The 17,939-nt window shown below is 41.8% G+C and overlaps 1 protein-coding gene across 1 annotated transcript in view; it reads left to right on the top strand.

Annotated features, from left to right (window-relative positions):
- CCDC81 (coiled-coil domain containing 81) overlaps window positions 1-17,939 on the top strand; it is a 45,997-nt gene that overhangs the window by 9,790 nt on the left and 18,268 nt on the right. Inside the window, exons 6-10 of the mRNA XM_067466511.1 lie at window positions 823-914; window positions 1,958-2,177; window positions 7,034-7,148; window positions 10,513-10,659; window positions 11,893-12,000. Of these exons, the coding sequence (XP_067322612.1) occupies window positions 823-914; window positions 1,958-2,177; window positions 7,034-7,148; window positions 10,513-10,659; window positions 11,893-12,000 (682 nt within the window). The remainder of the gene's footprint in view (window positions 1-822; window positions 915-1,957; window positions 2,178-7,033; window positions 7,149-10,512; window positions 10,660-11,892; window positions 12,001-17,939) is intronic.

The raw sequence follows: 17,939 nt of genomic DNA on the forward strand, positions 1-17,939 counted from the left end.
TGTTGAAATTGTCCACATGCTTGTGTATTTCAATGGCTTCTCTGTGTAGTCTGACATGGTGGTTGTTAAAGTGGTCCAGCATTTTTGTGTTTTCAAATAATATGCTGCGTCCAGGTTGGTTCATCAGGTGCTCTGCTATGGCTGACTTCTCTGGTTTGAAGTAGTTTGCAGTGCCTTTCATGTTTCATGATCCGTGTTTGGACAACGTTGTGTTTGGTGGTCCCTCTGTAGACTTGTGCACAGCTGCATGGTATACGGTAGACTCCTGCAGAAGTGAGAGGATCCCTCTTGTCCTTTGCTGAACGAAGCATTTGTTGGATTTTCTTGGTGGGTCTGTAGATAGTTTGTATGTTGTGTTTCCTCAGCAGCTTCCCTATGCGGTCAGTGGTCCCCTTGATGAATGGCAAGAACACCTTTCCTCTGGGTGGATCTTTGTCTTTACTCTCATGGCTTGTTCTTGGTCTTGCAGCTCTTCTGAATTACATAAGATCCTCAAATGTGAAGATGTGTTGTATTTCTTCAATTCTTCAAAACACAATGTTCCCCACAGACATGTCTGAAAACAGGGTGAGATAGATATGTTGTGCTACTGAAATTAGTGTACATCTTATAATTGATGGGTTCTTAAAATGGAAGAAAGACAGCTGGTGTATGTGTATATTCATATACCAAAATCAGAATCACCCATGCCATATTATTTCTGATTTCTGAGATTATAATTGTAGTTTGCTTAATCTAGAATGTTGCATGGATGGATTATGGAATACTGGGATGTGCTAAAAGGGCACTCAAATACCTTTTGGCTGAATTTTTCCCCATTAGGATTGAAGGAAAAGAGATGGAAACCATAACTGAAGAAGGTGAAATGCCCAGCAAAGAAAAGGATCAGTCAGAGAAAGAGAACAGCAAAAAAGGTTGAATTGAAATTCAAATTTTTGTAATCTGTTTTATCATTACTTAGACCAGAATGGTCTTTGATTGTAGGTGAACTATAAATCCCACCAAATGTCAAGGTCTATTTCCTCCAAACACTCACATTTGGGCATATTGAGTATTTGTGCCAAGTTTGATCCAGATCCATCATTGTTTGAGTCCACAGTGCTCTCTGGATGTAGGTGAACTACAACTCCCAAACTCAAGGTCGATGCCCACCAAACCCTTCCAGCATTTTCTGCTGGTCATGGGAGTTCTGTGTGCCAAGTGTGGTTCAATTCCATCGTTGGTGGAGTTCAGAATGCTCTTTGATTGTAGGTGATCTATAAATCCCAGCAACTACAACTCCCAAATCCCAAATCAGGTATTTGTGCCATATTTGGTCCAGTGAATGAAAATACATCCTGCATATTGGATATTTACAGTATGATTCATCACAGTAACAAAATTACAGTTATGAAGTAGCAATGAAAACAATTTTATGGTTGGGGGTCACCACAACATGAGGAACTGTATTAAGGGGTTGCGGCATTAGGAAGGTTGAGAAACACAGGCCTAGATTGAGGGAAACGAGTATACCAGCTGTTTTTCTGGGATGCTTCCCAGGTTGTCTTGGAAACTGGCATCATAGAAATTAAAAACCTGATTCTAAGTGGGGTTATAACCAATTTGGAGTCATGGGCAAAAATGTCCCATCCTGCCCATATTTCTTTTTATGCAAATTTGAGAGTAGGAAGAGGTTATTACATGCAGTATATATCATAAATTTGCTTTACTAGTTCCTAAACAGAAGATATATTATGCATTAAGATATAAAATGACACAATTTGGTATATGATCAACCCTCAGAATCCCACTGCTTGAGGTGAAGGTAACTTTTCTAAGTTCTGCCTCATAATACACTACTGTGTCTTCTGACCGCTAGTTGGGGAGATTGGGTTTGGCATGGTTGTTATACACAAGATTTCATATCCCTTCGCATATATCTTGCTGTTGTTACATGAATCTACTCTTGTTTGTCCAGAAAACCTTTCACCAAGGCGTCTCCTCTCTCGCCAAGCAATTACTCCAGCCAAAGTTTCTGGAGTCAGTCTGACTGAAGACCTTGAGAAGATTCTTAAGGCCAAAACCTCTGGAGCCAGTCTTCCTGAAGAAACGGAGAAGAACCTTAAGTCCAAAGTCCCGGTAGTCAGCCTCCCTGAAGAATTTGAGAAGAACCTTAAGCCCAAGCCTCCCTCTGCAAGGTGAGAAGTTGGTTCAGAAGTCAGCATAAGTCTACGAACATAGGAAGCTGTCCTGTCCTGAGTCAATCTATTGGTCTATGTTGCCCACCAATGTCTACTGATTTGCTGGAAGTGTACACAAAGGGGTCTTAGGGACTAACTGAGAGAACATAGCAGCATTAGCTTTTTGTAAAGTATCTGAGGAAGTACAATACTGAAAAGTTGGAATGTGTCCAGAGAAGGGCAACCAAAATGATCAAAGGTCTAGAAGCCAAACCTTATGAGTAGCATCTTAGGGAGCTAAGTGTGTTGAGCCTGGAGAAGAGAAGATTATGATTATGATTTTATTGACACAAATACACAGTATGCCACAGCAAATGAGATCTATATGCTGGATTTCCCAAGCATCTAGGACTGTATTTTCGAATGATGCATGCAGATCCAAGTAAGGTGGCCTTTTACAGTTGACCGATTGTGATTTTGTCAATGTTTATTGTTTCCAAATGCCGGCTGAGATCTTTTGGCATGGCACCCAGTGTGGTGTTGTTGTTGTTGTTGTTGTTGTTGTTATTATTATTATTATTATTATTATTATTATTATTATTATCAACACAACAAGATGAGTCCACAGCAGACACTCTGCTGGCTGTTGAGTTGGATCACATATTGCACACTTCCCAAGTGTCTAGGACTGTGTGATGTATCAGCGAATGATGCATGCAGATCCCAGTAAGGTGGCCTTTTGCAGCTGGCAGATGGTAATTTTGTCAGCGCCAATTGTGTTTAAGTGCAGGTCAAGGTCTTTAGGCACTGCACCCAGTGTGCCGATCACCACTGGGACCACCTTGACTGGCTTGTGCCAGAGTCTTTGCAGTTCGATCTTTAAATCCTCATATCATGTCAGCTTTTCCAGTTGTTTCTCTTCAATCCTGCTCTCACCTGGGATTATTATTATTATTATTCAACTTTATTTATACCCCACCACCATCTCCCCTCAGGGACTTGGGGGTGGCTAACATGAGGCCAAGCCCAACGAATACAGTAAACAAATAGGATACATGCAGCAAATAATAATTAAAATCAAAATCAAAATAGAAATTAAAATCAGGTACAACCATAAAATAAAAACATATAAACACTAAAAGGAGATTAACATAATGGAATATAAGATTGAGGGGAGACATGATAAACATATTTAAATATTTGAAAGGACCTCACATTGAGGTAAGCTTGTTTTCTGCTCTTCCAGAGACAGGGATGCAATGGAGCAAGGGATTCAAATGGCAGGAAAAGAGATTCCACCTAAACATTAGGAAGAAGTTCCTTGTAGTAAGACTGTTCGGCAGTGGAATATATTGCCTTGGAGCAGGGTGGAATCTCCTTCTCTGAAGGTGTTCAAATGGAGGCTGGATGGCTATGACTATGTGTTCCTGCATGGCAGGAGATTGGATAAGATGGCTCTTGTGTTCCTTTGAACTCCATCATTCTGCCATTCTATTTGGAAAATGGAAATCTCCATAACTTTATGGAAAATGGCTATTCACAACCTTTTGGAAAACCAGGAATCTTCCTGAGAGGAGTTAAAAACTCGCTTGAGCCAACCTAGAGAATTCAGCAAGTGGTCTTCAACCACTGACCGTTGTTGCTCCTGTGGGTATTTAAATGACAACCCAGCTGTGCAAAGCAGTCTCTCAGAAGTGTTTTTGAAAGATAACACAGGCTTGATAGTCAGCAAAGCCATACTTTATATCTTAATACTTTGTGTTCCCCTTGATTTCTGAGTCTACCCAGAGATTACGTTTAAAGCAAGGCTTGGAAGTAATGCATTATGGTAATGTTATCCTGTGTATAGTCAGCTGTCTCCATTAGCTGGGGTTAGAGCAGGCATGGAGCCCCCGGTGGCGCAGTGTGTTAAACTGCTGAGCTGCTGAACTTGTTGACCAAAAGATCGCAGGTTTGAATCCAGGGAGCGGCATGAGCTCCTGCTGTTAGCCCCAGCTTCTGCCAACCTAGCAGTTCGAAAACATGCAAATGTGAGTAGATCAATAGGTAGAAAGATAATGGCACTCCATGCAGTCATGCCGGCCATATAACCTTAGAGGTGTCTATGGACAACGCTGGCTCTTCAGCTTAGAAATTGTTATCTTGTTAATATGCCAGACCTTCAGTCTGTTTTGGGTTCTTAATTTTAGTTTTTAGAAGTTCTTAGTAGGAAACTCACGGAGCGACGTTATCAGGGTGTTTCACTCTCCGCCATCTTCCTCCCATGTATCAGCTTAGAAATTGAGATGAGCACCAATCCCCAGAGTTGGACACGACTGGACTTATTGTCAGGGGGAAACCTTTACCTTAACTATTGCAGGCATAGGCAAACTTGGGTCCTCCAGGTGTTTTGGACTTCAACCCCCATAATCCCTAACAACCTACTGGCTGTTAGGGATTTATGGGAGTTGAAGTCCAAAACACCTGGAGGACCCAAGTTTGCCCATTTCCTGGGTTAGAGACACAGAACCTCCATGAAATTGACAAATCAAGAAGAAATTGTTATTTTTCACCTGAGAGAACAGTTTTTCAGGAATGTCTTGGTCTTCCAGCATGACTGGAGGAATTGGACCATAGAAGACCATGGAAGACTTAGAGATTCCTATAGAAAACATTTTAAAACAAATCTGAATAATTGTAACAGCAAAAACCAAAGTTACATATTTGGAAGGAGGAGTGTACCAGTGAAATATTAATTTTTGTTAATGAAATTATGCATGTATTAACCACACCCATGCTCTCAGAAACCCCTCTGCAAATTTTTAATCCATCTCCAATTTCCGTGGAAAGTCTAAAGGGGCTGAAAGTTTCAAATACGGTCTTGGGGCCCCCGCATAGTCTGGCCTGCCTTGTTCTATTTGCTTTTGCTCTCTTCTCCCCTTACACCCTTTGTCGCAGCTATTGTGACCTCTGAGCAATGATCCTCTTTCTCAATGGGAGTAAATTCTATCCTTTCCCACCCCTGTAGACAGGAAGCAGATGGGTTTTGAAGGGATTGTTGTCCCCTCTGCTAGACAGCTTGCAAATGTTTTAAGGGCTGGTCTAAGGTGTAGGGCTGACAGACCTTGTTATTCAGAGGCTGTTGAAAAGCCTGAAAAGAGAAGGGACTTAATGTGCAATTAAAGATGCAGGAGCATCTTTGTGTTATATTGGAGTGCTTCCTTTGTATGCAGGATTGTGGGAAATTGGAGGAGATGGATGAGAGATCTCTTCTATTATTTGTGTGCCACAGGGGGTCCTTCTTGGAAACTTTTCAGTCTGGTTTTTTAGATAATTCTGTCAAAGGTTCCCCATGCAGTGAGGAATTCCAGGATTAACACAACAGGGCTTCATTTATTTTTGAACAGGACTCCAAAGATGGATTCTGATGGTAAATGCTAAGTTTCATGCCATTGGAGGGCCATTCAGAGTTTAAACTTTAAAGGAGATATGTTGCTGTTATCTACTGTCAGGTCAACTTTCGTCCCATCGACACTGTCATTTAAAATCCAGATTATCTGTTTTGAACTGGATTATAGGAGCCCCCGGTGGTGCAGTGGGTTAAACCACTGAGCTGCTGAGCTTGTTGACCGAAAGGTCGCAGGTTTAAATCTGGGGAGCGGCGTGAGCTTCTGCTGTCAGCCCCAGCTTCTTCCAACCTAGCAGTTCAAAAACATGTAAATGTGAGTAGATCAGTAGGTACTGCTCCGGCGGGCAGGTAACGGCGCTCCATGCAGTCATGCCGGCCACATGACCTTGGAGGTGTCTACGGACAATGCCGGCTCTTCGGCTTAGAAATGGAGATGAGCACCACACCCCAGAGTTGGACGCGGCTGGACTTCATGGCAGGGGAAAACCTTTACCTATATGAGTCTACACTGTTATATAATCCAGTTTGAAGCACACAATCCGGAATTTCAATGGCAGTGTTTCAGGGCCCCTGACTTATCCTGACACTATAAATGGAGTGTGCTTACTCCATCAGTGTTTAACGTCTACACAAATGTAAATAACAACAACAATAACATCAACTGCCAGAAGGGAGTGCCTCTGGTGTCACTATAAGAAGATCCTTCATTGTGCATGTCACAGGGCTCAGGCTGCATTGTAATAGGTGGTCTGTAGTTTGCTGTTCTACATATCTACATGTCGTGGACTCCACTTTGTGTCCCCATTTCTGAATGGGCGCAGTCTGTTCAGCACCTTCCAAGTTATTCAGTCTTTTGTGTGCCCAGGAGGGAGTCTTTCATTCGGTATTAGCCTTGGATTGAGGTTCTGGGTTTTTGCCTGCCACTTTTGGACTCTCGCTTGCTGAGCTGTTCCTGCAAATATCTCTGTAGATCTTAGAAAGCTATTTCTTGATTTAAGGCGTTGCTGGCTGATATCTGAACAGAGAATTGGCTGGAGATGTCAATCCCTTGGTCCTTTCATTACAAGCTGACAGATACCAGATGGTGCAATACTGGCTAAACAGTATAATTTCTCCTGCGGTTTTGGGTGTAAACATCCTGTGTTAATATTGCATGTCTCATTAAGAGCCACATCTACTATTTTGAGATGTGTTCCACACCGGGCATGCATATTCAGCAGCAAAGTAGAGCACAAGGGCAGATGCCTCTTACAGTCCATATTCTGGTGAATCGGTGACTTGATCAGTACTGAACCAATGGTGCAGTTTTCCTTTTGGTGGTGCAGAACTGATTTGACCAACTTGAGTCTTTTCCAGGGAAATATTTCTGCTTTTCTAGTTATCCATCACAATCTCTGAAGTGGATCCTGAGTAGCTGTTGGGTGCATTTGTCTTGATATTTATATTATTATGTGGGTACTGACAGGTTGCAATTTGTGTTTTCTAGGCAACCGGTACCTGCTCCTGATATCCCAAAGACAGAACAAGAAGCCATTCCTGCCCTGGTTCCTGCCCCCAGATCTCCATCACCCATTTGTCAAGATCATGGTAGGGCAGGACAGGTATAATATGTAGCTATTCTTCATTTTTGGCTATAACTCTGTGTGTAATACTGGCTGTTTGGTGTCAGGAAGTAATTTGAAGATGGTTGCCACTTGGGCCACTACACCCTGAAAACTTTTGGCTAACAGACTTCGATCTCCAGTAAATCTTTTTGACAAAAGAAGAAGAAGGAAGAAAGGAAGAAAGGGAGGAAAGGAGAGGAAAGGGAAAAAAAGGAAGGAAGATAGTAAGCTTGAGCCCGGATCTGTTTTTAGTCGTTTTCTTTGGCCAATCCGGTTTCGTTGAGTTGTTCAGGTGCCCATAACGGCAAGGATCCAGCTGTCATGGATTCCCATTTGTAACAGGGCCACGTGGCAGCTGTTCTCAGCTCCTCCTCCCCTATTTGGCATCATGGTTTAATCTTTTTTGATTTTCCTTTATTTTCTTGATTATTTTTATTTAGTGGAACTGACTGGGAGTTGGGGACATGTGGGCCGGGTGGGTGGCTTGGGAGAGTCACCCTTTCAGCTTTTTTACTCCTTCCCTTCCTTTCCTTCAAATACTTATAATAATAATAATAATAATAATAATAATAATAATAATAATCAGCTGCTGCAAGAAGATCGCACAGACAGGCTACAAGCAGAGGCATAATACCATTGCTCAGATGATTAATTGGAACTTGTGCTACAAATACTATCTACTTGTGACAAAGAACTGGTGGGATCACAAGCCTGGAACACATCAAACTATTCTGGAACTTACGAATTCAGACTGACAACAGTTTTGGAGCACAATACTCCTGACCTCATGATTGTGTTAAAAAACCAAGTATGGATTGTTGGTGTTGCAATCCCAGGTGACCGCAGTATTGAAGAGAAACAACTGGAAAAGCTGATATGAGGATTTAAAGATCGAACTGCAAAGATTCTCTGGCACAAGCTAGTAAAGATGGTCCCAGTGATGATAGGCACACTGGGTGCAGTGCCTAAAGACCTTGGCCTGCACTTAAACAGAATCGGCACTGACAGAATTACCATCTGTCAGCTGCAAAAGGCCACCTTACTGCTTTCTTAACACTGTTGTTGACATCCAGGCTCCCTTGAAGGAAAAAGGAAAGGCTCCCAGGAATGGAAAGGGAAGTTTCGTAAGTTCCCCAATGCCACCAGTGGGCCAGATCTAGCCGCATTTTTTTGGCTATGGACCTGACTACCTTCTTGTTTTTGGGAGGCACGCAAGAATGAATATGGGGGTCTACTGGTATCCAGCCATCAGAAGTTGCTCAAGGTTCAGCTGAAACGAGCAAGCCTTGAAGAAAGATAGATATGGAAAACGTAACTGCGCAGTGTGTTTCCTGCAAACTGCAGCCTACTTTGTACAAGTCGTGACCTACATGTGTTGGAGTCCTAGAATATGTGATGATCACCATTAATCATGCCAACATAGCTAGTAATTGGAGATCATAACAGATCCAGTCCCAAAACATTTGAGACTCTACACAACAATAAGCGCTACATTCTAGTTTAACTACCATGGCAGCATCTTACGAAATGCTGGGATTTGCTGTTTAAGGAGAGATACTTGGAAGTTTCAGCCAGAGATTCCTAAAGCATCACCAATTTTCAAATTAAAGCGGTGTCAAACTTTATTATTTCTACAGTGTAGGTGTCCTCTTTGATAGCAATGCTTTGATTACACTTTGAATTGTATGATGCTTTCTGAGGTGAGGAAATGTAGGAAAAAGGTCATTTAGTGCTGACTTCCCCTGCTTATTTGACAGGTCGGGAACCAGGGCATTGACAATAACTCAAAATGGTTCAAAAGTGGGACTCTTTCTTTAGCTTGCAAACACAAGATTAGCAGTGAATTGATTGTGACAGAGAAAAAGATAGCATGTGGTTGAAAGAGTGAAGGGATCAAAACTGCAGTTTGTGGCTATAATGCAGATTGGTTGAAAGAGTGAATTGTTGGAAAGTAAGATGTTTTTTACTACAATATACAAATTAGTAAAGGTAAAGGTTTCCCCTTGACATTAAGTCTAGTCGTGTCCCACTCTGTGGGGTGGTGCTCATCTCCATTTCTAAGCTGAAGAGCTGGCATTGTCCAGCATGGTGACTGCATGGAGCACCAATACCTTCCTGCCGCAGCGGTACCTATTGATCTACTCACATTTGCATGTTTTCGAACTGCTAGGTTGGCAGGAGCTGGAGCGAACAGCAGGAACTCACCCTGCTCTCCAGATTTGAACCTGTGACCTTTCGGTCAACAAGTTCAACAACTCAGGGGTTTAACCTACTGCGCTACTATATTTGTGGTGGAAAATGCATACAGGGGAAAAGAAAACACAAAATATGTACTTCAATGAAACTGTATGAAAATGCATGCAAAATTACATTCACATCACATAATTAATGCAGCTTGATACTATTATTGTTTTGTTTTGTTTTGTTATGAGTTATTTATTGTTGTATTGTTGTTGTTATGTTTTATGATGTATTTGGGCTCAGCCTTTTGTATGCCACACCGAGTCCTGCGGGAGATGGTAGCGGGGTATAAATAAAGGTTTATTATTATTATTGTTATTTTAACTGCCATGGCTCAATGCTATGGAATCCTGGGATCTGCAGTTTGATGAGACACCAGTGCTCCTTTGGGAGAGAAGGCTAAATGCATCCACAATTCCTTGGCATTGACCCACATCAAAGTAGTGCCAAGCTGCATTAATTCTACAGTGCAGGTGCACACTTTGTGTCACCTTCTTTAGAAGAATAAAATGCTAGTAAAAATGAAAATATGCAGATTACTTCATTCATAAACATGCTCTGATCAAGTAATGTTTGGCAACTATTAATGTATTTTACATTTTTTTCGTATCAGGAACGACTTCAGAAACTGCAAGTCGGTTCTGGTGTGAGAGAATTGGCCATCTGCAAGGACATTGCTTGGGGACGCCCGAATGTTTGATGTTTTACCATCCTTGAGGGAGGCTTCTCTCATGTTCCTGCATGGGGAGCTGGAGCTCACAGAGGGAGCTCATCTGCACTCTCCTTGGATTCAAACCGCTGACCTGTTGGTTGTCAGTCTTGCTGGCACAAGGGTTTAACCCATTGCACCACCGAGTGCACCCTTTTAAAATAAATGAAAGTGAAAATGGGAATAATACAAAATTAGTGTTTAGAAAAATGAGAAACAATAATAAGAATAAGAAACGGAGATAATCCAAAACTGACGGATTTTCTCATCTCTATTTGGTCCAATTTGTTTGTTGGGCCACTCTCTGAGTTCCTCAAAAAATCTCCTAATGATTGGCTCTTCAAAACAAATGAAGATGCAGAGATGCCTGGCAAATAATAGCCCTGTGCCTTTCCCTCTTTGCCTCTCCAGGAAATGTGTTACTTGTGCCTGCAGCGAGCTCAGAGGAGCATCCCTTTGCAGCTGACCGAAGAACGAAGGAAGAAGGACAAGGCAGAAGACTGCATCCTGGCACAATATCAGTCCATGAAAGACCAGGAAGCCCTTCAGAAGCAGCTGGTACTTACATATTTAAAACATGCGCCAAAATGTGTGTGTGTGTGTGTAGGATTGAATGATAGCAGTACATGTGAAAAACATCCTGAAGTCCTCATGGACTGCAAGTTAAACATGAGCCAACAACGTCATGCGGCAGCTTAAAAAACCAATTGGATTTTGGCCTGCATCAATAGGAGTATACTGTCTAGATCTAGGGAAGTCTATTCTGCCTTGGTTAGACCACACCTGGAATACTGTGTCCTATTCTGGCATCGCAATTGAAGAGAGATATTGACAAGCTGGAATGTGTCCAGAGGAGGGTGACTAAATTGATCAAGGATCTGGAGAACAAGCCCTATGAGGAGTGGCTTAAAATGCTGGGCATGTTTAGCCCGCAGAAGAGAAGGCTGAGAGGAGACATGATGAGGACCATGTGAGGGGAAGTCATAGGGAGGAGGGAGAAAGCTTGTTTTCTGCTGCCCTGGAGGATGAGGAACAATAGCTTCAAACCATAGGAAGAGATTCCACCTGAACATTAGGAAGAACTTCCTGACTGTGAGAGCTGTTCAGCAGTGGAACTCTCCGGGGAGTGTGGTGGAGGCTTCTTCTTTAGAGGCTTTTAAGCTCCAAAACTCAAGCTTAATGCCCACCAAACATTTCCAGTATTTCCTGTTCGTCATGGGAGTTCTGTGTGCCAAGTTTGGTTCAATTCCATCCTTGGTGGAGTTCAGAATGCTCTTTGATTGTAGGTTTACTCTAAATCCCAGCAATTACAATTCCCAAATGACAAAATTAATCACCCTCTCGACCTCACCAGTATTCAAATTTGGGCATATTGGGTATTTTTGCCAAATTTGGTCCAGTGAACGAAAATACATCCTGCATATCTGATATTTACATTACAAATCATAACAGTAGCAAAATTACCGTTGTGAAGTAGCAATGAAAATAATGTGTTTGGGAGTCACCACAACATGAGGAACTGTATTAAGGGGTCGCAGCATTAGGAAGGTTGAGAACCACTGCAATATAGTAAGCAATTTGAATTATATACATAACAAATAACTAGGGGAGGCTTGAAGAAGGTTGCTATTTCCAACACATTCTGCCATGCAGGAAGATATGATCAAAGCACACCAGGTAGATGACCATCAAACTGCAATTAAAAAACCTCACACACTCTGTTGCATTCCCTATATATTTTTGTTATTCATCCCTGCCATTTCCATCTCAAATGCATTTCTTCAACTGCAGATGAAAGACATGATGAGCCGAGAACAGAGCCAGAAAATTGCAGCATTCAACCTGGGGATTTCTGAAGCCATCCGACAACACAAAAGTGAAAAACCTCCAGAAGCCTATGTAAGCACATGCATCTTTTAGTATTCTAGCTGTCTCGGAGCTTGGAAACATAAAAGATGAGCTTAAGATTGCATTGACCACAGTCCACTTCTGCAGATGAATGCATCCATGCATTACATGTATTTTTTTTTTTGTCGTGTCAGGGCAACTAGTCAATTATATTACATTTCTAACAGAACAAAGCAAACAAAACAGAAAAAAACAAATTTGTGAGTTTGGTAGTTGATTAAATGTCCTTTGACCAGTATCTGGCCACTTGGAGTGCCTCTGGTGTTGCCGCAAGAAGGTCCTCCATTGTGCATGTGGCAGGGCTCAGGTTGCATTGCATCAGGTGGTCAGTGGTTTGCTCCTCTCCACACTCACATGTCGAGGATTCCACTTTGTAGCCCCATTTCTGAAGGTTGGCTCTGCATCTTGTGGTGCCAGAGCGCAGTCTGTTCAGTGCCTTCCAAGTCGCCCAGTCCTCTGTGTGCCCAGGGGGGAGTCTCTCATTTGGTATCAGCCATTGGTTGAGGTTCTGAGTTTGAGCCTGCCACTTTGGGACTCTTGCTTGCTGAGGTGTTCCAGCGAGTGTCTCTGTAGATCTTAGAAAACGATTTCTAGATTTAAGTCGTTGACGTGCTGGCTGATACCCAAACAGGGGATGAGCTGGAGATGTCTCTGCCTTGGTCCTTTCACTATTGGCTGCCACTTCCCGGCAGATGTCAGGTGGTGCAATACCGGCTAAGCAGTGTAATTTCTCCAGTGGTGTAGGGCGCAGGCACCCCATGATAATGCGGCATGTCTCATTAAGAGCCACATCCACTGTTTTAGTGTGGTGAGATGTGTTCCACACTGGGCATGCATACTCAGCAGCAGAGCAGCACAGCGCAAGGGCATATGTCTTCACTGTATCTGGTTGTGATCCCCAGGTTGTGCCAGTCAGCTTTCATATGATATTGTTTCTAGCACCCACTTTTTGCTTGATGTACAGGCAGTGCTTCTTGAAGGTAAGAGCACGGTCTTCATAGATGGCTGATTTTTTCGCCACAGAAGCGACCAGCATTACATGTAATGAGTGATAGATAATGAAAATGCATGATGATTGCACCAGACGCTCTTTCCCCTTTTTCTGAAGTACCTTTGGTGCATTAATGTTAAATTGCTAAAGAAAATTAATGTATGGTATTGAGTTAGACAAAACAATAATTTGTAACCTTTCAGCCCGCTAGGAACATGTAATGAAACTAATTTGTTAATTGCTTTGTGAACTGAGCTGTTGAATTTTTTAAAAAAGTTATGCAAAATGACTGAAACAACCTGTAATATATTGGTAAGAAATGCTAACCATTCTTCAGAAACATCGTAATTGGTATTTAAAAATTAAATGGAATTGTTTTGAAATATTCATAAAACATGGGTCTGCTACTGAGCACAATTCAAAGTGCTGGCTTTAGCCTATAAAGCCCTAAACGGTTCCAGCCCAGCTTACCTAGCCAAACGTATCTCTCTCTATTATTATTATTATTATTATTATTATTATTATTATTATTATTTAATACTAGCTTGTGGACCCGGTGCTGCCCGGGTTATTTGAGATAGGCATTGTTTGTCTGTTCTGTAGTTTTACTCTAGATCCAATGTCAGGTGGTTCAGTGGGTGCAGGTGAACTACAACTCTCATATGCTAGTCTCATCGTCCATGGTCCATCCTCCTCCACACTGCACCAGGATGGTGGGAGGGTCATGGGGGCTTTGTGTGTCAAGTTTCTTCTTGATTGGTCATTGGTGTGAAGGGAGGTGGCCAACCTGATGTCCTTAGGGAGAGAGTTCCACAGATGGGGGGGGGCACTGCCGAGAAGACCCTGTCTCTCGTCCCCATCAACCGCGTTTGCGCGAGTGGTGGGATCAAGAGCAGGGCCTCTCCTGATGATCTTAAGCTTCATGATGGTTCATAACAGGAGATACGTTCGGGCAGAACCATTCAGGACTTTATGATCTCCATTGGAGGTTAAGATCGTCGGGGAGGCCCTGCTCTTGATCCCGCCACCTTCACAGGTGTGCTTGGCGGGGACGAAAGACAGGGCCTTCTTGGTGGTGAGCCCCCATCTGTGGAACAGATTCCCTAATGAAATCAGGTCAGTTCCCTCTCTCCCATCCTTCAGGAAGAAATTGAAATCATAGCTGTGAGATCAAGCTTTCGAGCCGCAATCTCAGCAGTAACAATTATAAATGAATCTTGTGATTGACAATGGATAGATTTTGGATTATAACTCTGGAATTGGACTTTGATTTGTTTCTTTTAAATTGTCTTTTAACTTATTGTAGCGGTCAGCGGAAGGAAATTATAAAAATATATTTTAAAAATGAATATAGGAAGACTTACCTTCAAAAGGGAGAATTCGGCAGCATAGGAAATTCAATAGAGAGAGCAAAGCGTTCCATGGACGAAAGTAAATAATTGACTGAACAGGTTTCATGGAGGCAAGGAAGTTAAATATTAACTGGAACATGACATTTGGGAAAACAATGGGGTCTGACGTTATAAGCATCATCAAAGGCAAATGTTTTTTGGCAGCCAGTCAAGAATATGCGTAATTGATCCAAACTAGGAAAAGGTCAGTTAGCGGCCTCTGGTGGGTCAGTGAGGTAAATAGCAGGCAACTTCAGATATATTCTAAAAGGTATTTCGAATATGGGAATAATTAAGATTGGAAACAATTGGAGTACGTCATTTTAATGCGTCATTGTGATGTATGGGAAAAGGTTATGCGAAATGCCTCTGTAACTGATTAGATCTATGTAAATGTCAGGACAGGTTTTACGCATGTCTAGACCAGTGGATTCTGCTATAAATATTGAACCCAAACTGACTGTAAGGCACGCTTTCAGATCATGTTCTGAGCGTCCTATCAACTTGATAGTAAATATGCCTGGAATCAACTTGCAGTCTCCGTTTCTTCATTTCCTGCTTGATTGTGCTCGAAATTGATCCCGAGAAAAGACCTTGCCGCAACAAAATGGGGGACTCGTTCCGGGATGTGAGCCAACAAGGAGAGGAATGGAAATGAAGCCTCATTTGAGGGCTTGATGGCCCCCCACTCAGCGGGTCGGGTAAGACGATGATCAGAAGGGGCAATACGGGTACCCATTGAAAGAAAGGACCCGGCTGGTCCTCGTCTTCCCTGCCTCCAGACTGGTGGACATTGAGAGCTTTGATTCCATGGCACAGGTAAAAGGGAAAAGGCCTAAAAAGAAAAAGGGGTACTTTGGAAGTACATTGGGGAATGTTTCACTGTGGGATTACTGCAGAAATCAAGTGAAAACCCCTTGAGTGATTGTTTTCGCCACAGAAATCACACTCACAGGTTAGAAGAATACCCTTTCAGGGGGAAAGTAATAAGTCTGTTTTGTGTTTTTGTGATTGTCTTGGTTAATGTGTCCATATGTGATTGTCTTGGTTTGTGTCCATATGTTCTACCCTTTCTTGCTGCTTTGCAACCCTATGCACACATTTGTGTATCAATGCCTGTTTTTGTTGTGGAAAGGTGTATAATGAAAAGAGACAAATGGTTTCAGGCTTCCGGGAAAAAGCCAAAATGGAAAAGAAAAAGAAAAATGAAAAATGAGAAAAATGAGAGAAAAAGGAAACGTTACGTGCAATATGATGAAATAGTGCCTGTCTTTTGGGACAAGGAGAAAATGATCGTTTACATTTTCTGGATAACATAAATGTATGTGGATGACTAGAAAAAGGAAAAAGAATGTGTGGAAACTGTTTGTGTTGGGAAAGAAGAAATAATCTTTACAGGTTTCCAATAAAAAGGAAAAAGAGGATAATTCAGAAAAACCTGGAAAAGTACACATGATATGGAAAATGCCAAGTTTATATGTTTTCATGTGGGTAAGCAAAATTGAGAAAAGGTATGTGAAGAAAGTATGTGTAGGGAAGTAAGGAAAAAGTAAAAGTATAGGGCCAATCACAGGGGAAAAACCAATATATGTGATTGCCTAGAACAGGGTAGAATTGAAGTGAGAAATGCAGAGAGAGAACATAGAGGAAGTGGTGATGAAATGATAGAAAGAGAAAATGCAAAGATCTAGCATTTGCTTAATAATAGAAACCTGAAATGTTGAGATGTGAAAGAATAGATTCCCTTTTTAAAAGTTCAGATAAATGTGTGGCAATATTGCAGTTTGGAATAAGTAAATGTATGTTAAATTATTATACGTTTTAACATTTGATGGGTTAAAAGGGAGAAATTGGAATGGTTATGTGGTGAGAATATTCAAGAATGGCCAACTTGAATGTCCTCACTGGGAAAAGGGGAAAGAAAAATTGGAAACTTTTTGAGAGAAAAAAATTGGGAAACTGTACCATACAGGAGAAAAGTGATGACAATTTGAGATACATTTACATTTAGAAGATTTTGTGGGAAGAGCGGTGAAAAGGAAAAATTGGATGTTATAAAGATATTTGTTTAATATATTTTATTAATCGATATGTACACCCCCTCTTAAAAAGTCCAAAAATGTCGGCAATTGAATTGATAAGTGAATGAAGATAGATGAGGGTAATAGGATGTGGAAGTAAAGGAGAATTAAGCATTAAGAAGTACAGATTTTGGAAATGGTATTAATTGTATAACTACATTGGCCTGTTATAGAACCCTCTGTTTTGTTAGAAGACCCAGAGTGGCTGGAAAAATTTTGGAAAAATTTTGGAAATGTGATTCCTGTGGAAAAAGGTGGAAAGGGTCTACTGCTTGATGAATGTCCTAATGCTATGAGGAAGTGCCAAATTGCGGATGAGTTAAGCCTGTTTAAAAAGAAAATCATACAGTGACTGACCCTGACCTACAATTTAGGAGTTGATCGACGGTAAAAAGAACTAATTGCATCGTACATCAATAAGAAGATATTTTAAAGACTTAAAAATATAAGAGGATAAAAGTTGCTCTGAATAAGAGAGAGAGCCAACATCTGGAAGCTGTAAGAAGAAAGAAGGAAAGAAGATTGGATGGACCTTTCAAAGTTGGGAGTGGGCTATTGTGAGATTCCTTATTGTTTTAGGAGTAGTGTGGTTGTGTTACAATTATAGACATGTTTTTTGGGGGAAAGCATATTCACGTAGGCATGTGGTATATTTAGTACCTGATTAAGTTGAGTGTACTCATCCCGAAGGTAGTACAAGGGGGATGGGAGCAAAAACATATTCCATCGGAGGAGTCAGGATAGAGCAAAGGAGACAGAAGTTACTTGAGTGTTGGATTTGTAGTCATGGACCCACTTCCCAGCGTGAGGGATGGCCACAAATGGTGGGAACGTTATTAAGTTAAAAAAGGATGGAGCACTTTTTAGCCTCAAAATTATGAAGTGATTGAAATCTTACTTGATCCAGGACAAAGCTATAGTGACACATGAAGGGATCTCACTGGAGGCCCAGCATGTATCACCCAGGAAAGAAATGAGAGGGACACGAAGATCAGGGAAACCCTCTCCATACTCACCAAATAGAACTTGGTCATTATCAAAATTGCAATCTCCTCCTCCATGTATTTAGAACAGAGGCTACTGAGGACATCAGTCTCCTAGCCCGGTTGGAACATTCTAAAAAGGATGAAAAGATCCGATGGTGTTGTTTCATTGGAATTGGGTACCCCCATTAAACAGGCCCAAGCAAAAGCTGCCAGCAAAAACCGTGACCAGCCAAGGACCCCCAGCAGGGAGGTACCGCAGGGTCAAGGGGAACCCCCTTTGAGAGACCACCAAATGAAAGATCACAGCGGAGTCAAGGGGAACCAAATCCTGCCAGAATGGTAAAGGAGGTGGAAACCCATCAGACTGTGCCACAAGTCTCTGGTAACAAAGGGAAGGTTACCCACCCCGGGCTGTAACGGATTTATGGGCAGTGGGCAGGAAAGATTTTGCCATCTTTTTGGGTTGGAATATGTATAGGTA

The sequence above is a fragment of the Anolis sagrei genome, chromosome 3, assembly GCF_037176765.1.
Source record: "Anolis sagrei isolate rAnoSag1 chromosome 3, rAnoSag1.mat, whole genome shotgun sequence".
Taxonomy (NCBI): Eukaryota; Metazoa; Chordata; class Lepidosauria; order Squamata; family Dactyloidae; genus Anolis; species Anolis sagrei.